The sequence below is a fragment of the Zootoca vivipara genome, chromosome Z1 (assembly GCF_965207765.1).
Source record: "Zootoca vivipara chromosome Z1, rZooViv2.hap1.1, whole genome shotgun sequence".
Classification (NCBI taxonomy): Eukaryota; Metazoa; Chordata; class Lepidosauria; order Squamata; family Lacertidae; genus Zootoca; species Zootoca vivipara.
In genome coordinates, this window is record NC_142583.1 from 59,861,029 (window position 1) to 59,883,829 (window position 22,801).

General features: G+C 44.3%; 1 protein-coding gene across 9 annotated transcripts in view; it reads left to right on the plus strand.

Moving 5' to 3' along the window:
• Nucleotides 1-22,801, plus strand: part of FAM13A (family with sequence similarity 13 member A) — a 131,853-nt gene that overhangs the window by 59,815 nt on the left and 49,237 nt on the right. For 5 of the 9 annotated variants that reach the window (XM_035113462.3, XM_088660516.1, XM_035113460.3 and 2 more), the window contains one exon: nt 19,324-19,365. In XM_035113462.3, coding sequence (XP_034969353.3) covers nt 19,324-19,365 — 42 coding nt within the window. Of the gene's footprint in view, nt 1-7,037; nt 7,545-8,024; nt 8,145-15,596; nt 15,785-19,323; nt 19,366-22,801 lie in introns of those variants that run through there. The other 4 variants (XM_088660519.1, XM_035113465.3, XM_088660520.1 and 1 more) reach the window with 4 other exon arrangements.

Below are 22,801 nucleotides of genomic sequence, written 5' to 3' on the forward strand. Positions count from 1 at the left end.
CGGAAGTTGCGTCGACGTAACTTCTGGTGTCGCTTTGCCCTTCTATGGGCACCAAAAATGGCCGCCGCCGGCTTCGAAAGCCGCTTGTACGCATGTCAGGAAGTGCATCGACACAACTTCCGGTGTCGCTCCGCCCATCTATGGGCACCAAAATGGCCGCCGTCAACACCGGAAGTCGCGTCTATGCACTTCCGGACATGCGTACAAGCGACTTTTGAAGCCGGTGGCGGCCATTTTTGGTGCCCATAGAAGGGCAAATCGGAAAGAAAAAAAATGGCCGCCAGCAGGAGAAAAACGGGAGACGAAGTGATACGGGGGACCACCGGGAAAAGGTAAGTAAAAATGGGGGGGTTCCCGGGGAAAACGGGGTACTTGGCAGCTGTGGCGCCATCGCGGGTGCCTGCCCTGCCCTCGGAACGTGTGTCATGCCCCTCCGGGAGGCACGCCACACCCCCGGAACGTGCGCCCCCCCCTCCGGGAGACGCAGCCCATCCCCAGAACAGGCGCCAGCCCTGCCCCCGGTGCCGGAGCATGAAGCTCCGCCACTGGAGCTATGTAGAGGCATTGGCAGGCTACATGGTTTCCCCCACATTGTGATTCTTGCATCACACACACACACACATTGTGATTCGCGATATATTGCCAGGTCAAAAATTATGAAACCAATATCACGATATGGACTTCAGACCAGTTTTAGATGATGTATTGATATATTGCCCAGCTCTAGTTCACAGAGAAGGCGTGGAGGGGCTTCCTGAGGTGAAGCCAATACTCCAGATTCCCTGAGATGTTAGTGTCCCATCTGAGCCAGCCTCTATAGTTCATGCTTGGATCATTTGGTTTGAATACAGTTTTGCTAAAGTCATGTGTAGACTTAACCATTCCACTCACACTCTTTTTCAGGCCAAGTATAATTACTTACTTACTTGCCTTAAGGCAGCAATGGGTAACTCCATCCCGCAAGCCTACTGAGCCCCACACAGCTAAATCGGATTCCCCCCCGCATCCTAATTAGAAATTGCTTTTCTGCCTCTGCTTGGTGTCTCATGTTTCTGAAGAAAGGAAACTGCTACATAATTTATTTAGACAGTTTTGGTGGCATACTGGGAAGACGGCGAACGTTTGGACGGTATCAGCCTAGCGTTTAACTTTCGGAAATTCTTAGTTCTTCTCTTATCATTGGTTCTTGCGTGTCCAGTCTGTTATGGATCAGTAAAGGGAGGCATTGGGAAATGGATACAAATATCACAATCCGGCAGTGAGGATCAAACCAGGATCAAGTTGTTGTTTCAGGTCTTAGCTTGTTGCATACGTAACTGATCTGTCCAAATCACAGTCTCCCTTATTCAGACATCATGGGAATCTGGAGTTTGCTCCAAATCGCAAAAGGAAGCTTTGAATTTCTTTCTTACCGTGCACAAAGGAGAATGTGCAAACCTGAGGCTCAATTTGACGCATTCTCATAGCAGGAAACTATTCTGTCTGAACCTGGCTCGTGCGTTTTTCCATTAAGAGGAACAGGGGGGAAATGCTTGTAGCATTTCCAGATTGTAACATTAAAATGAATAGAACAGAGGAAGTACGAAGACCATTTGATTTCAAAGTAAATACGTGGTGTTTAATATCCTATCACCCTCAGGCTTGTTTGCTTTAGGAAGCGATGGAAGAATCAGGAGGAGTCTGCAGATGAAATTTCAGTGCTCTGTTTTTGATTAAATGGAAAATTCCATTTCGTGCTCTCTCTTTCCTGCAAAACCCGGCGAGTGGCTTGCTCTAGATACACAGGGGCTTGTGCAATAAAGAAAAGTAAATGTTCGTGTTCTGTCTTAAAACATTGCCACGTAGAGCAGATTCCCAATTTTGGAAAGATGTAAGTGTGCCAGGGTTTGCAGTGTGGCACTGGGGATGCCCACCTGGTAAGAATGTATGCACTTCACTAGCTTATCAAGGGTAAAAATTAAAAATTTTAAAAAGTGAAGTCATGTCTCTGGTTTCCTCTGTAATTAATGTTGTATGTAATAATTGTATTGGCTGCTAGGCTAATGAAGCTAGGCAGCTTTCTGACATACACCCCTTTCTCTCCAATCCTGATCAGCCCTGCCTGCGTCTAATTTGGGGCAATAGCTATTATTGTTACAGATGCATGAGAAGACTAATTAGGATGGAAGGGCTATATTTGGGGTCTGTGGATTTTTCTTTTTTATTTCTGCAAAACCTTGGTGTTCACCCACCCCTGCTAATACCTCTTGTCTTGTGGATTGGTGGTGCTATTTTGGCTACATTTGCAACTGTACTCATGCCTTTCCAGGCTCCCTTGTGCTTTTTCTGCCTCAGTTCTTAGAAAGCCTCTCCAAGATTTTGGCCTGCACAGCACATAGCTGAAGCCATCTTCCCATCCTCATGAGATATATCCTGCAAGGCAGCTGAGGTGTAAATTCAGAGTTTTCCTTCTCCTCAATGGGCTCCCTTGTGAGGTTGACAAACCCCATCTGCCCCTCACTACCCTCTACAGCACTTGCAGAAACCACCTTCTTGACCACTGGATCCACCAGTTGCAGCCTGTCTTTTCATGCAGAAGAAGTCCCTAACTCACCAAGGGTTTGAGACCCATCAGCTACCCTCACCTGGTTTAGCTGGCCAGTCAAAAAGCCCTTCCTGGGGTGTGGCTGTTGTCACATACTGACAGCTTCTAGGAGGCACAGGTGAGAGCTGAGTGCAGGGTAGGGACCAAAGGTGGACAAACTACCCTATAAGGAACAGTATACCAGAAGGAGTGTCTCCACCCCCATTGTTCAGCCTGGGCACTGAGGTCCAGCTCCAAGGGCCTTCTGGCAGTTCCCTCCCTGCAAGAAGTGAGGTCACAGGGAACCAGGCAGAGGGCCTTCTCGGTAGCAGCCCCCTCCCTGTGGAATGCCCTCCCATCAGATGTCAAGGAAATAAGCAGCTATATGACTTTTAGAAGACATCTGAAGGCAGCCCTGTTTAGGGAAGTTTTTAATGTTTGATGTTTTATCGTATTTTTAATATTTTATTGGAAGCCGTCCAGAGTGGCTGGGGAAATGCAGCCAGATGGGCAGGGTATGTATGTATGTATAAATAAATAAATTTATAAATAAATATTATGACGTGTCCCCCACCAAAGTTACTCCTCCTCCCCTAACACCCTATACACCCCATGGGAAATTTTGTTTTGTTTATTTTATTTTATACTGCTCTTTATCTGCAGATCTCAGGGCAGTTCACAGCATGAATATACAAGATAAGAACACAAAATACACAATGTAAACAACACCCAAACAAAACAATAACCTCCCTTCTGCCACCTCCCCCCACAAGCACATTTTAAAGGGTATATAATCAGTCAAAGGCCTTGTAGAAGAGGAATCCTGTGAGCATCTGCTTGGCCACTGTGGGGAGAGGATTGAAGGACTAGGTGGGCCTTTGGCCTGATCCCAAGGGCCTCTTTTTAGGTTCATAACTCTCCCCAGAAGAATCTTTCCGCTTTGCCACATTGTGTAGTACTGCAGCCAAAGCATCGTTATGTTGAGATCTACTTCTCAGCTGGACTGTTAATATTTAGAATCATTAAACAAACAGCTTAACGGCACATTAAAACCGAGACGCTTCACAGTTTGCCAGCATCTGTTTATGTGCTACTATTATTCTGTGCTCTGTCCTCCCGAGGCCACAGCAGCATGCATGTTAGGTCACTGTTTATGTTTTGAATGGAACATTTCCCTTCCCTGCAAGGCAAACTCAAGAGGAAGAAGCCGTAAGCTTCTGTAGCTGGTGTTTGATGGGGTCATTTGGTCCTCAAAAACTCCGCTTACTTCACATGGCCTGTGTTCAAACTTGCCGCTCTAAATGCATACTTTAGAAGGTCCTGGCTGTAGACTACCCCCTAAACTAGGGCCTGGGATCATTTACTGATTCATGCCAAACACAGTTCCTTGGCACAGAAGTCGCAAGATGATATATTTCAGAGGACCAGCCACAGCTAATAGTTTTTAAGTGGCACAAGGTTTGTAGTTTCACAGAACTCTCCATCAGGCTGTATTCGGAACACAGAGAGAAGAGATTTAATCTGAGACCCAAAAGATGTCTAATTGGAGAGGTACCTCTGCAGCCAGTGATTCACAGGTGCATGTATGAACCAACAAATCTCTGACCGTGCCACTCAATTGTGGATCCTAAGCAATCCCGTCAACCCCCGCCCCTTCTCCAATAATTTTGGCACCATGGATCTATTGGTTGGGGGCCCTTCATATAAGCCTGCTTCAGTCTCCCACAAGCTGGCACCCTCCAGATGTTTTTGACTACCACTCTCATCATCCCCAGGCAGCACGCCAGTGGCCACACCGGCTAGGACTGATGGGAGCTATCCAAAAACATCTGGAGAGAGTACCAGGCTGGGGAAGGTTGGTCTTCATAATGTTACAGGCACATAATGTGAAGAATAGCCAGATAGGCTCTGTAAATTTATAAACTGCCAGGAATCTTGGGTGGGTGGGGGGAATACTCTGTATCGGAATATTTTAAAGACATTGTTTCTACAGGTAGAAGAAATAAAGCATGCTTAAGGTACGCAGTGTGACCAAGGGATGCTATACCTGGTTGTAAGAATGATACAGTGTGTCAATAATAGCTGTAAATTGGCATCATTGTTTAGGAAATATATGAAGGCGTGTCAATGGGAAACCTCACTCTGCATGTCCCATGCTCCTGGGATGTGTCACACATGCCTTATTTGTATGTCGCTGACAAGTCCAGAATTAAGGAGCAACAAATTATTCAGGCCAGTTCACAAAAGAAAATTGCTGTTATTAAATATTTGGCTAGTCAAGTAAATCATGTGATTTCCAGTACAGTATCTACTTAAAAGGAGCAGAAATTTCTAGGTTTTATTAATCACTTACAGATGTGCACATGTCTCCAGCTGGGTGTATTACCACTGTGCGGGAGAGGAGGAGAGGGAGAATGTGCTATCTGCATTTCAACAGTTTGTTTTTAATATTTATATACAGTGTATGTGTACTAGAAACCTTGCTCCTTTAATGCCCGCTTTTTCATTTGAATGACATCTTATTTTTCTTCTTCCACACTTTGTTTATAAAGGGTTGTATCCAACGAAATCATCCTGTTCGTCCAAGGACTTCCAATTGTGCAGCAGAACTTGCCCTTCCCTCTCCTCCTCCCTGCACCCCCCCAACCCTCCAGGGGCAGATTTTGGAAGCTTGTGGGGAGGGGAAAGGGGAGAATTCTTCTGTGCAAGCAGAAGTCCTTACGTGGACAGGATGGTTTTGTTGGACAAAGCATGGTTATTTTAGCAATGAATTAAAAAACAAACAAACCACAGTCAATGCAAAATATACAATAAAATTTACCCAACACCATCAAACAACAATAATATCAATAATGAAAACAAGAAACTACTTCTACCCTGTTACAAACATTTGAAAGGAAACTAGAACGAAAATGATTTTGAAATAACCAGTGCCAAAAAAACCACAAAACAAAACAAAAATTGATAAGAAGCTGGTACTGCGCACACCTTTTGTGACTGGACTTTATGTAAATATGCATAGGATTGCTGCCTAACTATGAATTTTCATTTGCAAGGGGAGAAAGTTTTAGTTTTCCCTCCCTGGGGGGATATATTATGAAGGGTTATCTATAAAAGCCTTAAATAAATACTTCTCAGAGAGGCAACTGTTAGTCTCTTGCCACAAAAACAACAGTCTGTTCATTCAAAATTGTGTTGATACATGCACTTGTTCTATATGTGTTTCCATTGCATTGTGAAATTGCTTCAAGATGCTTCCTTGGAAGTAATTCATAAATGATGATGACAGCATTTATTGAGCATTTGTCCTTATTTGTTTGCGCAAAGTTTGCAGGGAGGTTAGATGACGTGGGCTATTTATCATGCGTTGATTCTTAATTTGTTTCTGCAGAGATCACACCATGTTGCATCAAGCAATAGCCAACCCACACCTTCCAGCACATTACCCATCACTTCCCTTCCTGCAAAAAGAAAAAATATTTTGAGGGGAAGTGGGTTTGTCGCGGAATAAACTTTTCTTGAGCAACCCAAATGTGCCCATTATTGAATCCCAACCTAAAACAGCAACACCAATGGATGGGCTTATGTGTTTATGGATTTTGCGGATCATGGGCGTAGCCAGAATTTATGTTTGGGGGAGGGGGGCAGGTCACCCACATGACAGCATCCTCTGTCCGGCTTTCTTTTGCAGATTCAGAATGAAATGTCTGGACAAGTTGTTGTTGTTTTAATTAATTTCTTTGGACCTCAAGTGCTCAGAAAAAATATGTTGAAATCTTTCTACAATTTATACTTTTTATTTATTTACTTGATTTGGGGGGCCAGCTCCACTCCCCACCCCGTCCCCTGGCTTTGCCGATGACTACCATCAAGAAGGCAAGTATCGCTTGCCCCCGTTTCTTTGCCTTCCACGATAAATTCTTTGCTGGTCTTTAACAAGCCGTTCCCCAAGACACTTTTGCTTGCTGTTCCCTAAAGGCCCCGAGGGACTTGTGCCACTACACTTGAAAGATGCTCTGGTTTGCTTGCTCGTCTTTCCCCTCCCCAAAACGAATAAGTGACAGCGACGTGTTTAACGTGATGTCTGGAGAGGCTTGCACAGCAAAAGCGCTGCATGCGGCGCGCGAAGTCCCATCGTCCAGACCGCGGCGATGAGGCTTTGCGCACGTAGGATGCTTTTGCAGGAGAAAACCGGTCGTTGCAGCTTCATTCCGGCATCCTGATTTGCCTTTCCACTCCTCTCCCCCAACCCCACTTTCCCATCAGTCAATAACAACCCCCTTTTTGCCTTGCAGGGCTTGCAAAGGTCCCCAAGCCTCTCTCTCTCCCCCCTCCTTCCCTCGCCTCCCATGCTGTGCTTCAGGCCCCTTTTTTGTCCCCTCCCTCTCTGGCTTCTCAAGCTCCATTGGGCGCAGTTGATTGACAGGCGGGGCGGAATTGTTGGGGAAAGTTTCAAGTTACCCGGGATGGCGACGCGCCTACGAGGAGGAGGCGAGCGAGCAGCCTGAACTGGTTGTCACTCGCTGCTATTTCTGATTGGCTGGATGCTTCAGCTGCTTCCTCAGGAACAAAAGGTCAAAGTGGACTTGGAGGGTGGCTTTACATATTTTTCTTTGCACGGGCGCACAAAAAAGCGGCAAGACCTCAAGCGGGCTGGAAACCTAAATAATCGCAGCTTGCAAAGGGAGAGGGTGTCTCTCCCTGAATATCTCTGGTAGCTTTAGAGCACTGAATCCTGAGCCAGGCAGGAAGAAGCGAGGGAAATCACGAGTTGGAGCCTTCAGCGCTCCTCGCTGCGGGCAGGCATTTTTTATTTTATTTTATTTGGTTTGGTTTTCCAAAAAAGATTTGTGCTAGGCTAGCCCGAGACTACGGCGCAGTGCTGAGAGGAAGAAGTAAAGGAGGTCAGCTCCCGGAACAGGCAGTTTCCCGTTCAGAGAAAACTTTCAGGAATGGCTTGTGAGATCATGTCTCTGCAAAGGTAAACTCCGGTTTCGTCGTCGTTTGTTTGTAATCATGTTTCAAATTGAGGGATCTGATCTGGGCAATTTTCTGCCCAGCTGCCTCTTAATCTGCTCAGGCTATTTGCTAAACAGTTTCTTTTATCTGATCTTGCTGGGATACATTTGCAATAATGCAGAAATACCACGTCTTTGAATTCTGCATGCTTTATATCCAACCCCCACCGTCGCCCAAAATAGACACCATGTGCATGTCTAGGGAGGCTGTAGAATAACTCACTGAAAATATACCCTGGTTATATGCTTTTTATTTTCCCCAAAGGTTGCTTATGTTATGGTTACATATTGCTCTAATTCCATGATTTTTAATCATGCAGTACCGTAGGTATGTCTACTTAGAAGTAAGAGCTATTAAGCCTCACTGACTTCCAGCCTAAATGTTAATAACAGCGCAGATTTTCTCTACCACGTCACAAGTTTAGATTCTCTGGTTGTTCTAGGTTGGTTTAGTATAGAATGGAACTTTTCTCTCCCCTGGACCTGATCGTGGGAAAATGGACATACAGTAGTTGGATTCTCAGGATTTAAGCAGCAGGCTGGTTTTTACAGAATGGATCCAAGTAAGTTTTGGCTGCAGTCGTCTAACCTACCTGGGATCAGATCCTATTGAACACAGTGAGCACTGCTCCTGAGTCAAGCTGCATAGGAAGTTGAGATATTATGTTGTATAGAGCAAGATATTATGTTGTATAGAGCAAGGTTCCCCAAAATTCTGACTTTGCTGAGACCATGATAAGCTTGTGAAGTTGTCTTCAAACCCAGCCCAAATTCTTAGGAATGTCAATGAAGCAAAGTCAAGAAATAGCAATAATCAACACTTATTAATCAGTCACCATTGCTAGGTTTATGAAATGTAAAAAAAGAAAAAAGAATACGGTTATATTGTGGTATTGTCATTAAATGCAGAAGTTCCTCACTGGCATGAGAGGTGCACTCTGTACATGCTCATGCCTCCCCCCCCAAGGACACATGGTTACAAAAGATTGTGATTATTTTTTTGCACTATACTGTACTTGTAAACTTATTTTCTACCTCTGGGTCTTAATTCGCCTCCTGCAGAATCCCACTGACCCCATGGGTCAGTATCAACTGCTTTGAGGACCCCTGTTTTAGAGCAGAAATGTGTTTTCGATAAAAGCTGGAGAATGAGTGTTGTTGTGCGCTAGTAAATGGGTATTTCAATGTATTTGCTTCTCTATTTCTGACTTGCTAAGGTGCCTTTACATGTCTTTTGTACTTCAGTCTTAGACACATGTAATTTGTAAGTGAGCTCTCTCTAAGAAGGCTTGTACTGTACAGGATTGAAGTGCCCTAAAGAGTACTTGTTGTGATGCATCCTTACAGTGAAAGGAGAGCAATGGGTTAGGAATGCTGCCTTGCTCTTTGAAATATCTGTGCAGAGTTTTCAGGGCAATGGTTTTATTTCAAAGTTGCCTCAGGGACAGTCAAAACGTTGCTTTTGATGATTTAACACAGGCCAGCAGCTTCTTCCCATCTCTCTCTCTCTCCCCGTGTGTGTGTGTGTGTGTGTGTGTGTGTGTGTGTGTGGCGAGTGAGTGACAGAGCATGCTTGCTCATGTCAAAATAGAATACGATAAAAACTATTTTGAAGCTGGGTTTTTATAGACGAGCTGCCAGGTCTGTGAAGAGGGAAAGGTATAAATACCATTTCAAGCATTAACAAGATCGTCATATTTTCTGAGTCCTCTTATGGCTGCCTGTAAAAACTGTTTGTGCCATAAATAGTTTGGTTTAATCTAGCATGCTGACTTCATCTAGAAAATAAAAGGAACTCCATTGCGATATTAATAATACTGCTTGCTTACATATATTTTCTGAGCCTACAGGAATTTTTGTTCTTACACTTAGAATAAAAAGCATTAAAACCTGCTGCCCAAACATCTTTCATTAATGCTGACTTGAGTAAACTTTGACAGTTCTGCCCCTGCCAAGTAGACCAACTCTGCTTCGCACCATAGTTGCTCTCAAGAGAGCTCCGTCTTTGATTGCAAGAATTGCTGCTCCGCTCTTGTAACTGAACAGCTTTGGCTCACGAGAAACATCTGCCTCCATTTACTCTTTTGGGGATCTTTAGCAGTGTAGCTGTTCATATATCTCCATTGGAACACTCGACTGGAAATGCGCTCTCTAGGAAAATAGCATTCCTGTACTGAGAGATCTTGATGATGCTTCATAATTTTGGGAATTAAATGTTTAGCTTAGGGGCTATGTGTTCGAGAAGTTTGGTTTGGCTGTATTGATTCGTAAAAATAATCCCAACAAAGGCCTCCTTAAAACAAATATTTCTATTTTTCCTTATAATTTTATTTTTGCAGCTGATTTTCAGCAAGTACCCTATTTAAACCGAGTAAGGGCTTGGTGGGTCCGTAAGCTGTTCAGAACTTAGAATTGTAAAGGTGGAAGGGACCCCCAGGGACACCAAGCCCAATCCCCTGCAGTGCAGGAATATTTTGCCCACCATGTGCCTCAAACACACGACCCTGAGATTAAGAGTCTCCTGCTCTCCCAACTAAGCTATCCCAGCAGAACTAAACTTGACTCAAGGCTTCTCACAAGTGGTATTAGGACTGTACCATTCCAGGCTATGGGTGGAAATTCACATCCCTTAATGCTTCTCTCCATAACAAAATCCCCCTCCCCTTAAAAGGTTTTGATCCTAGTATTTTCCTTTCAGGTTCAGGGCATTTCTTCGTGCAGAGGAGCATTAAAAAAACCCACAGAGTTGGGGATGGTACAGTCCACAGACACATGCTCTCCCTCTCATATCTCTCCTTTGGGCGCTGGCAAGGAAGCAAGTGAAGTTGCTATGGGCTATGGGCTCTTCGGAGTGTGATCTTTATTCTTCCCCCACCCCGAAAGAAAGTACCATTCTAGCTCTCACCAACCTTGACTAATCATTCCATTAGTCATGCACTCTGAACCACATGCATGGGCCAGGGCCAAATCCTGGGGGCTGTAAACATAAGCAGTCGCTTTTATGATGCCAACAGACTACTGTGTCGGCTCCTAAAGCTAAATTCTGTTGCCATCATCATCATCGTTAAACAATGGGGCCTATTGTTAACTAATGTGTCAATAAAGAACTGGAGGAAGGGCCATAGCTCAATGTATGCAAAATATACCAGGTTTAATCTCCAGGGACCCAGGTGGCGTTGTGGGTTAAACCACAGATCCTAGGGCTTGCTGATCAGAAGGTCGGCGGTTCGAATCCCTGCAATGGGGTGAGCTCCCGTTGCTCGGTCCCAGCTCCTGCACACCTAGCAGTTCGAAAGCACATCAAAGTGCAAGTAGATAAATAGGGACCGCTCCGGCGGGAAGGTAAACAGCGTTTCCGTGCGCTGCTCTGGTTTGCCAGAAGCAGCTTTGCCATGCTGGCCACATGACCCAGAAGCTGTCTGCGGACAAATGCTGGCTCCCTCGGCCTATAGAGCGAGATGAGCACTGCAACCCCAGAGTCGGACACGACTGGACCTGATGGTCAGGGGCCCCTTTACCCTTTACCTTTTTAATCTCCAGGTAGGGGCTGCAAAATATCCCTGTTGGATAGCAGATATCCAGGGTCTTTGTTTCGTACTGAGCTAGATGAAGAATGGTTCTTGAATGCTCTCTGGAAGCTGCAGTAGATCCAGAATGGAATATAATGCTCCCATTGTTTTAGCATTTCAGGATGCAACTTTTGTCCCTGTAGACCCTTCGTGGTCAAGATGTTGCGCCTCCCTCCCATTGTTTGCTCAGATCTTGAAACTGAATACTTTTTTCTCACTCTGCCGACTGTGTGTTGAGTCCATGTGACACGGAAGAGGCATTATCATGGACTTTTTTCACACATTGGTGGGGTGGTCTCTGGCCTTGGCGCAAAGTCCTTCTGGAAAATGCCAGCACTGTGCAAGACCATGATTGAGAAGTTGGTGCCTGTTCAGAGTCACTTGCAGGATACCTTGCAATAGCGGCTGACGGACAGAAGGCAGTTTTCGATGGAGAGGGAGTGAGAATGAGGTTTGGGAATGCAAGGCAACTATTAATGGCAAGTGCAAAAGGAGTTGAAGTGTAAGCGGTTGCCTGCTTTATACCGAATGAGATCACTTGGTCTTCTAATTCAGTGTTGAACTGGCTGGCAACAGCTCACAAGTTCAGGGCCGCAGAGAGAGGGAGACTTCCCCAGCATTACTCGGTGGTGTTGAAGGCTGAACCTGGCACCCTTTGTGTGCTGTTCACCAGCTCTGCGTGGTGATATCCAGAACTGAACCTGTAACCCTTCGCCCTGCTTCTGCTGGGTTGCTTTTGTGAAAGTCTCTTTTAAAGATAGTGGCTTGGTTAGTGGCAAGGGACTCTGTTTGAGGCAGAAAGAAAAAGCACTACTGAGCCCCACTCAGACTGGACCTTGGTCCAGTCTTTGTCCCCCAGTCTACTCTCCCTCATAGGGTTGTTGTGAGGATAAAATTGGAAGTTGGAGAGACCATGTACACCAACTGGAGGAAAGGAAAGATATGAACGTAGTGAATAACTCATCAGTAGGGCCATATCTCGACTTTTTATTTGCTCATTAACAAATTTATTGTGGCAATAAGCACTAAACTCTCACATACATCATAATAAATGTACCATAATATTGTGAGTGGGTGGTATTTATGAAGGCCTAGAACCAGGCTGGAGCCTTTCCTAGCCCTGACTAGGTCTGGGCAATATCTGGTTTTCAACTTTGTGATATATATTCCCAGGTAAACATCGCAATATACTGATGTATCACAATGTCTGAAATGAGGATGGAGCTATGTAGAGGCATTGGCCGGCTTCATGGTTTTTCCCACATTTTGATTTTTTTTTTTTTTTGCATAGCATGTACACATCATGATTTGCAATATATTGCCAGGTCAAAAATTACAAAACCAATATCACAAAGTGGACTTCAAACCAGTTTTCAACAATATATCGGCCATCCCTATCCCTGATTGATCCTGGAACAAGTCTCATGCAAAGCATTTCATCTCCCACAGTGTGATAGCCTTTCCCCTCAAATTGCTTAGATGGTTGCTCTTCGTAGGTATTGTAAGAAACTCACATTGTAATAAAAATGTGGTTTAGAGAAGGCAAACGGAAGTCCTTTGTATTGCACTCCAAGCCTGAGATGGCCTGGGGCTGAAATCTCCAGTAACACCATCCAGAAATACGCTTCTTGGTGGCGGAGGCCAAACTCACAGATGTCCTTAGACTGTGTACGTGACCAGGTGGCCTCTTTATGGGTACCTGCAAATTATTAAGTTGAAAAGTGAGATACGGTAAACGGAAAACCTTCAGGCTTGTTTTACTTCCAAAGTATTGATCATGGAGCCGAGCCTCTGACCTATGCTCCTGCCATTGAAGGCATTAGCTGATGTGTAATTGCCTACCGGCATTTTAATTGCCCTCCCTGTTTGTGGAATTTTATCTGTATTGTGGGGCCACTCTTAACAGCTTGGCTGTTTATATTCATAACTTCTAGGTAAGCCCAATGAGATAAGGTTGGTACTTTGGACCTATGATATAAGTTGTACCCCACAGTTGTAAAAGGGCAAAAGTGTTTGAGGGTGACAGACAGGCCATAATTCAATACATAATTTGTGAATAGTACACTTTATTCACTATTTAGGGAACAAAATAGAGACTGCATAATTGCAAAACTCCCTAAGTGGTATACAGTGGTACCTCGGTTTACAACCACATCGGAGCGTCCGTGACTGGGCCGCAGCTGTGGAAGCGCTTCTAAGGCTCTGCGGAGGCCGGGCCTTCGCACCGGGCCTTCGCAGAGCCACGGGAGCGCCTCCGCAGCTGCAGCCCAGTCTTCAGGCCTTCGCGGAGGCCTCCATAGGCCTCGGACACCTCGGTTTACTTACTTCCGGGTTACATTCGTTCGTAAACCGAAAATTCGTAAACCTAGGTGTTCGCAAACCGAGGTTGCACTGTACATAATAAGATTATTGTTAAAATCTGCAAAATGCTTCAAAGCTTTTTGTCTACATAACTTAATATTCAATAAAATACAGGTAAAACAAGTGAAACTTTGGAAACAGACATAAATAACTAAATTATGTTGCATTATATTATTTTAATTGAAGTGTTACTGCTTACAAAAAATAAATGGCAGGATTGACGCCCTAATTTTTAAAATACCATTCGTCCCAAGCCTAGTTTAGAAGGTCACTTTGCTGAAAATAATGGGAAGTTTGTTTTTTCTTGTTTTAAAAAGACGTTTGTTAAGACTTTTCCTTATCAAATAAAAAGAAACAGTACAAACTTGAAGCATACGCCCATGTGTTTGGTCACAGCAAATGTAAGAGCAATGAAAAATCTCCCACAAATACACCATCCGCAAGACAGAAACGCTAAATGAAGTTTATTTGCTTGTTTCAGTTGACTTGTTCAGAGGGAGGAAGTGATAAGGAAAACTGGGCATGTGCAAAGTCTTCCTTTCATCAGTCAACCACTCTGAGAGACTCTTGTTCAGGTAGTTCTAGTTACAGGTAGGTAGCCGTGTTGGTCTGAGTCGAAACAAAATAAAAAAATTCCTTCAGTAGCACCTTAAAGACCAACTAAGTTTTTATTTCTTCAGATTCTGTTTCAGTGTATCTGAAGAAGTGTGCATGCACACAAAAGCTCATACCAAAATAAAAACTTAGTTGGTCTTTAAGGTGCTACTGAAGGATTTTTTTTATCTTGTTCAGGTAGTGCAACTTGATTTGTACAAACTGTGTAGATCCCAGAGGAGATTCCGGCCCTGCTATCCGGCAGGTAGCTTAAATTCCATTGGTTTCAGGGAGAGTCACTTTGCCTGCACACGACAACACATTCAAACAGGTAGTACAGCCACAAACCCTTTTATTGGTTGAGTGGTTTATTTTTAACATGGGGTCACGATGACCAGAGGGCATAACGTTGCAAAAGATTCAGATTACTTGAGAGTTGGGGTAGTTTGGGCACGGTATCAAGTGTCCAAGCTTTTTGTCCTTGCTAGGCTGGCTTGAACTCAGAAGGAGATCCCTCCCAAAGCAGGGTTTTCAGACAGTGGCTGCAGCACCCTAAATTTGGCAGGGATCAATTGCAGCTAATCCCAAGTGAGGTTTCCTGGCCAGCCTAGGTTGGGTCAGCTCCACTTGAGAGCCACCGAGTGGGACTTCCATTTCATGCCCAAATCACCAAATACAAGGAGCAACCAGGACACCGTTCGAGGCTCCCAGTTATCACTTTGCAGCTGCAGCATCACCTGTCCTCACCCAGTATCCCATACGGCATCAGGTGTGGGGCAGGTGGGGAACCAGCCCCATCCCAGGCTAGGTGAGGACCACTATGGCTCACAGGTTCCCCACCGCTGCCCTGTATCATGGAAACATTTGCCTTGTGCCTGGTGCTGGGATATAGGCAGAATGCTTGGATGTCTTTTTGCAGATGCAGAACCTTTGCTTTTCCGACTGCAAGAATGGCTCCGTGGCCTCTCCGCACTAGACCGAGTTTTCCATAACAGTTCCTCCATGCTTTCTGTTGGGGTTGCTTAGTAACCTCATTCTTATGCTCCTTGTTATGCAACTTAACTTGTGTTTGGTCTGTATTAACATGCTACTGTTGACTTCAAAGGAAGGGTGCAGCCTTGGCTGGCGTACAGCATCAGTCATTCTCTCCACCTCTTCTTGACCCATTTTCTGTCTTACCCATCCAGGGAGTCTTGCCAGACTGCAGATAATAAACAGATGTGCCTCTTCCCAATTGTCTGCCATCCTATCCTCTCATTTTTAATCTTCAAGAAATAAAGCAGCAGAAGCTGGGCGGCTCTGTCCATGTAAATATGTTATTAAGAACATAACATTTGGGTGAAAAGGAGGCAGTTTGCAGGTCTCCCCAGATGCAGTGTTTATCTTAAGCAGAATGCTTTACAGCATCTTTAAGATATCAAATGGAGATTGGCGGGCACTCTGTTGAACCTTCAGTTGTTGGATAACTTGCGTAACTGATTGTTACCACAGGAACACAACCAGCTGATCTAGTGCCGGACAAGCCAAATAATCATAGAATCATAGAGTTGGAAGGGACCACGAGGGTCATCTAGTCCAACCCCCTGCAAGGCAGAAATCTGTCGCCCAACATGGGAGTCGAACCCACAACCCTCCGATTAAGCGTCTTGTGCTCTACTGACTGAGCTGTATGGCAGCAGGTAAAAACATGGGGTTCCCCACTGCTTTAAAATTGTCGCTTTTGCTCAAATCCTCGTGATGTCCTGGACTTGTTTGGAAAAATGCTCCCCACGACTTCCTGCAGAGGCCAAGTCCTTGCTATCTATGTACAAAAGAGATTGGCTTGCCAAGCTGAACCTGAATGATAAGGAGGAAAACAGATCCGGTAGTTTGCAGTCGGGTTAAGCCAAAACCAACAAACCTCTCCATTAACCTCAGATGCCCGTACAGCTAAAAAACCACACACACCTGTTTTGGGTTTTCCCCACCCCTCCTTTCTGAAAGCAAAAACAACCTAGGGTTTCAGGCAAGATTCATACACCTGCTGGCCGATTCAGGTTACACAGTTAAAGTTGATTTGCTGCTCTTGAGCTACAAACCTATCCCACCCCCCACCCCCAATGGGACTTTTCAGGATAAGGAAAGTGATGGGGAAACCGCTTGCTTGACACAGCATCCTTCAGTCTTCCCTCAAACAAATTGGAGCAAATGCTTAATAAGCAATTGCCTGGAAGGGACCGCATAATACTGCTTCACCTTAAAAGGTGAACAGGTTTATTGTTTGCCTCTTGTGGACTTGAGCCCACTTCATCAAATGCTGAAGGGCGATTCTCAGTTGTCAGCTTACACCTAGGCTTGGTTTGTACCTGGCCACAGAATGAACATTGAAGCGCCGAAGCAGCAACTGATGCAGCGGTTACTTCAGGCTGCAGGAGAATGCTCACATTCTTAAATTCTCTCCTGTCTTTCCATTTTAAAATTTCAGCTGATTTTAAAACTAATTACATTGTTGCGTTGCTTGCACACTGCTTGGGGACAATTGCAAATAAGTGGTATGTAAGTGGTTTATAAACATATACCGTATTTTTCTTTGTATAACATGCCCCCATGTATAAGACGACCCCTATTTGGGGGGGACTCCAATTTAAGAAAATGGGGGGGGGAGATGGCCCAGAGTTGTTGAGCTTTTGGGGGGGGGGGAATCGCGGCTGCAAACAATCACCTGTGTGTGTGTGTGTGTGTGTGTGTGTGTCCCCATGCACTATCCATGTATAAGTCGACCCTCAATTTTGAACATTATTTTGCAGTAAGAAAACCTCGGCTTATACATGGAAAAGTATGGTAAATATAAACAATGAAAATTGAGCACAAACAGAAAAGCAGCATGGCTGGCAATCAGACTGTGATTGGGACCTTTCTCTCTTGATATGCTCGCCCCCTGTTGCATAGAGACTTTTATATTTTTAATCTGAAGGCATGTCCCAAACTGGGATTTTTCCAGCTTCTGCAGCCTGATGTGTTGCAGTCCCTTTTGCCACCCCATCTAAAACTTGTTCTTCGGCATGCATGGACTTAGCATGCAACTTTGATCTTTTTAGTAAAGTAAAGGGACCCCTGACCATTAGGTCCAGTCGTGACCGACTCTGGGGTTGCGGCGCTCATCTCACATTATTGGCCAAGGGAGCTGGCGTACAGCTTCCAGGTCATGTGGCCACCATGACTAAGCCGCTTCTGGCGAACCAGACCAGTGCACGGAAACGCCATTTATTTTCCCGCCAGAGCAGTACCTATTTATCTACTTGCACTTTGATGTGCTTTCGAACTGCTAGGTTGGCAGGAGCTGGGACCAAGCAACGGGAGCTCACCCCGTCACAGGGATTCGAACCGCCAACCTTCTGATCGGCAAGCCCTAGGCTCTGTGGTTTAACCCACAGCGCCACCCGCGTCCCTACTTTAGTAGTTCAAATTGCTCTGGAAGTTGTTTTTCTGCAGGGTTCTTCTATCTGAGGTCAAAGCAGAATACCATTAAATATAGTTCAGCAACCAAAACAGCTTGATTATATTTTAAGTACCCAAATATTTGGCAAGGGTGACGTGGCCTTTCAATTTCTGAACAGGCACATGTGACCGTCCCCGGGCAAGTCCCTTTGCAAACATTTGCTCTGGTGATGGGTCTCTGACCCTCCTGCTCTCCAAAGGCCTTTGTAGATTGGCTGGATTAATTCATCGTCAATGTTTAACTGCTCCAAAGGCACAGAACTTAAGAAGAGTGTTTTGTTTTTTCTTGTTTAGGGCAGGAGGGAGGGAGTCATTGTCGATTGGGTTGTAGCAATGGGGAACTGAACATCATATAGAGGCAAAACAGCTAAGGGCTTGAGACAAGGAGTCTGTCGTTGACCTGGGTTCACTAAGAGAAACCAGTAGAGGGATATTGATGGTGCAAGGTGTACTAGATTGTGTGTGCGTGTGTGTGCGCGCGCGCATGCCTATTGGCTCTTCCACAGTGTTTGTTTCTGACAGGCCCACCAGAAGAAAAGTTGTTGAACCTCACTCAAGTAACAGATGTGTAATGGTTTAAAACCAAAGGGCAAAAGGCAATCGTTGTTGCATTCCCATTATCTAGCACAATGCTTTTGGGAAATGATGAAAAGGTGTGAGAGAGAGGGTTGAAGAGAAATCTCTTCTCCCTACTCCCCACCCCGTATCCATTTAATGTGTGGGCGTTTGTTTTCACAAATGACGTTTTTAATTGGAGATTATCAAAGCTGGCTTTATCTTTCTGTAAATTAGCGTTGGTGAACCCATTTCTTGGCCTTCAAACTCTGGGTTGTCAAAGAGTCCAAGATATTGTCAAGGCTCCTATGCAACTTGGGACGGGGATACCTAAAAGATTTCCCCACCTCTTATACTGTATAACCAGTTGATCACTATGCTCTGCAGGAGATGCACTCTTGCAGATAACCATTTCACCACCACGAGGTCCATTCTGTATGGTGCAGGAGTCAGGCCCTTAGTGCGGCAACACCTACACGTTGAAACTCCCTTCCATTACATAACAGAGAAACACTGTCTCTGTTGTCATATGGAAGTTGCTCCAGCACCATGTTCATTTGGGTTTCCTTCTCCCGCATCTTTTCCATCTTTGCAATATCATTTTTTAGGTGTGGTCTTGGAGAGACAGTATGCCAAGTGTGGTCGCACCTCGTTAGAAGCTTACTTTGCCACTTGTATGCATTTAATTTGAAACCAGCGTTTAACATTGGTTTTTCTCTCCCTCCGTTCCCTCCCCCCAATTTTCTTTAGTAAGAGAAATTGTAACCTCCTTTAGAAGCCAATTGTTCATTTGTGGAACCACAGAAAGCCCCTGGTCTTCTCCGCCACCTCCCAGTCCTGGTTATGCTTATAGCGGATCATTGCATCGTTGCTATAGAAATAGCCCTTGAAGTGTTGCACAGCTGCTCCGGCTCTTGAAAGCTCAGCAATTTTATCTAGTTCTGCCTTGGTGAGCACTAGCAAAATGACTTGGGGTTTTGTAACCTTGAAGAATGTAATTGAACACTCTCTCCCCCCCCCCTCCCCTGCAAGCCTCTATCTCTGGCAGTGCAGCAAAACATGCCTATCAACACAGCTTTTTTTCCAGCCCCTGCTACTCAGATCTCAGTGGTTCAGTATGAATTAGCTTGCAAATGAAGGGCAGAAACTTTCATGCTAATGACAAACATGCTGTCTTCTTTTTCAGCTCTCAAGAAGATGAAAGGCCCATGTCACCCTTCTACCTAAGGTATTTACGTACTTCCATTTGCTTGTCTCCACTATGTTTCAGCTTTGTAAGAAACTGCTGCGGATGGAGACAGTTATTAGCATTTTCTGCAGTATTTTTACAGTGTGCTCGAATGGACATGTCCTTCCTTAGCCAACAAAATGAACCAGCAACAAAGCCCTTTTTCACACAACACATAATTAATCGTGGAAATCGCGGCCACAAAGAAGTGCCGCAGGCTGCATTTATTCAGTGAAAACATGGAAGGAGAAGTGGTTTCAAACATATTGACCCCACCCACTGAAAGCAGCATGGTTGGACAGACGCATAAACATTGCTGTAGCAGTAACTGGGGCCCAGTCAGGCTGGTGGGCCAGAAGGCTGGGAGACCAACACTAGGGGGAGCCAGAGCCAATAACAAAGAGTCTCTATGACTTTTCCTGATTTCTACACATTGGTTCTCAATCTCAGAATGCCAGAGATTTATTGCTTACTGTATTTAAGCCAGGAGATGTTTAGGGTTTTTTCTTCTTCCTCCTTTAAATATTATAGTGGATATAGTTTGGGAAGGGCTGTGGCAAAGTGATAGGGCATCTGCTTTGCACAAGATCACCGGCATCTCCAAGTAGGAGAGACCCCCTGTCCAAAACTTTGGAAAACCTCTTGCAGTCATTGTAGACAATAATGCATTCCTGGTTTGACTTGGTTTCCCACGTTTCTGTGATTATATAAGGAGATGCCTGTGCAAATGCTTCATATCACACATAGGAACAAATGGCATTCTGGAGGTCTCGGGTTTTGAAAATGGTTTTCCAGGCTTGCTTTTATCATTTCCGGAATATTTGAAAACAGGAAACGCATCTAGGGCATGATCTCCTGATGGGACTACTGTTCTCAGTGAGCAGGCCTTGGAAGCGCACTGGTGGTGTGCCCCATTTAAATCAGCATCTTGTTAATTAAAGCAAAGCAATAATCTAGCTTTGCAACATAATTCCCTGTTGCACAGCTTGTTTCCTTTTTGTTACTTCGCTTAGCATCATAATGCACCCCTGATTATGTTTGGCAGCTTGCTTCTTTAAAAAGAAAGAAAGAAAGAAAGAATGGCTGCTCAGTGTCGCACACCAGAAATGTGTGGTTTGCCAAGAGGAGTTAATTTGGCAAGGAAGATGGCCACAAGCTGGCCAACGCGGGTGCTTCATCACTTGAGAGCTCTTGTGGCAAGAGGCAGCTCTTGCTGCTTCAACGACTCCTGCCATTTATCTTCCCTGCCTTGCTGCAGAAACCAAAGGGGGAGGGGGGAATTGCCCTGCGATTCCATGCCAGAAGCTGCTTTGCAAGACATCTCTTTTCTTTTCCCACCCTGCCGTTTTGCTGACTTCCCGCCCTGTCGCGCTCGCCTTGATGTAGACATATTTATGCGATAGAACAACTGAGCAATTAATGTAAACACATGGAGGATGTGGGCTGCAGCTTTTATACAGTACACAGAGTACATTGGTCGAGAGGAGAGACGGTTATGTAACATGTTGGGTGGGTGCAAACAAGAGCTGTCCATATTCCAAGGACTGCACGGTGCTTGGCTCTTGCCAGCTGGCAGGAACGTTATGTATATGCCTTTTTTTATTCTTCTTATCAGCGCTGCAAATGTTGCAGAGTTTCTGATGAGCGTAGCGGCTTGTGTTCCTTAACAATCTCCTCTCTCCTCCAATCTCTCCCATTTCAGTCAAGGGACGTAACCTAAAGAGCACAGCAGAACGATTAAACAAACATCTGTAACATTAGAATCTTAATTGTCTGAAATTCCTTTTAGACTTGGTGCACTCTTAAATCCCCCTCCATGTGGGTGCAGCCCTTTGTAGATCCAAGTGCAGACATCTGCTTAACCTTGAGCCAGTTTCTGCAGCCCTATCTGTAAAAGTAGACAAATAACCAGAGGCTTGCAGTCCAAGATTTGGCCTGTTATTTGCCCTGCACATCTTCTCCCTACCTGTTCCGTGTCTCTCTTCTTTCCCCTGTGACTCCTCTTCCTTGCCTTGTCCGCTGCATTGTTCCAGCGCTCCTTTCCTAGATTCCCTTGTCTCTTGTTTCCCTTAGCACAGCCTCCACCAATCTGGTGCCCTCCAGATGTTTTGGACTACAACTCTCAGCCAGCCAATCACTGCTGGAGTTCATCACCACCATGACCACTGCTTAGTGCACTGTAATATAGTGGTTTTTTAAAACAAAATAAAACAATATGCCATTTTTCACTTTTGTGGTGGTGCTAAATTGACACAAGAATCTTGCATGCCAAAAATACTGTTTATATGACTAAAAGCAAATAGCCCTTGGGACCATGATTGCTTTCCCTCCATTGTTTTATTAAGAGCAACAAAAACTATTTTATATTATCAAACATGTAATGCAATTCCATTCAAATCAACAGGAATATTGTCATCCGTTTTAGGAGGTGTCAGTTGTAGCTTAAAACATGAAACTGCCATGTTATAATAGGTTAAAAGCCAAGAGGATCATTGTTTGGTTTTCTAAATATTTGTACACAAAAACTTTCTGCGCCTTGTCTTTTGCTTGGTAATCCTGGGTTTATATTAGCACTGAGATTCTTAGATAAGCAGGGCGTACTTCAGAAAACTTTAAACAACAGGTGGTGAATGTCAGCAGGGGTAGATAAGAAACTTTCAGGTAATGCAAGCAGGGCCTGGGTCTCTGGGTGTTTAGGTCAGTCCAAGTATAAATGATCAGTTGTACAGGAGAAAACCATGTTCTGTGTTTGACTTTAGAGATGCTTGGCAGAGGCAGCAGAATACTCTTGTGCAAAAAAAAGTTTTCTTTTTTTAAAAATATATTTATTGAAGGTTTTTTCAAAATACATCTATAAAAAACATTCCATTGTTATCATATAATTGGCCAAATCCATATAAAAAAGAAAAAAGCTAGAAAAATAAGAAAAAAGAAGAAAAAAGAAAAAGAACAATTTTATTAATATTACTTGGTCATAACTTTTCCGACTTCCCCGTCCCTCCCTTCCCGGGTCTAATTTATATCTAATTCAAACAGCTTTCATAATACTAAAAAAATAATAATCTAATATTGCAATTCTATATCTTAATTCTATAATACCACATTACAAATCTTATTCCTCACCTAATATTATTTCTTAATTGTCTTTAAAATCCTTCATAATCTTATCTATCTCTAATTAATCCCCTTTAGCCTTTATTTCCCCCCAAAATACACCACTTTATTCCACATCTAGCATCTATCACTAAAATAAAACATTCCCTCTTAAATCCCCCCTCCCTTCCCCGGATAACGCTTCCCTAGGTGTCCCGACCAGCTCCTTAATACAATCCAGTTTCAGAGCTTTTTAATCCGTCCATCAGTTGAATTGTGCAAAACAAAATTTGACGACATGAATGGCTCCTGTCCATGAACCAGAGAAAGCCTTAATTCCTAT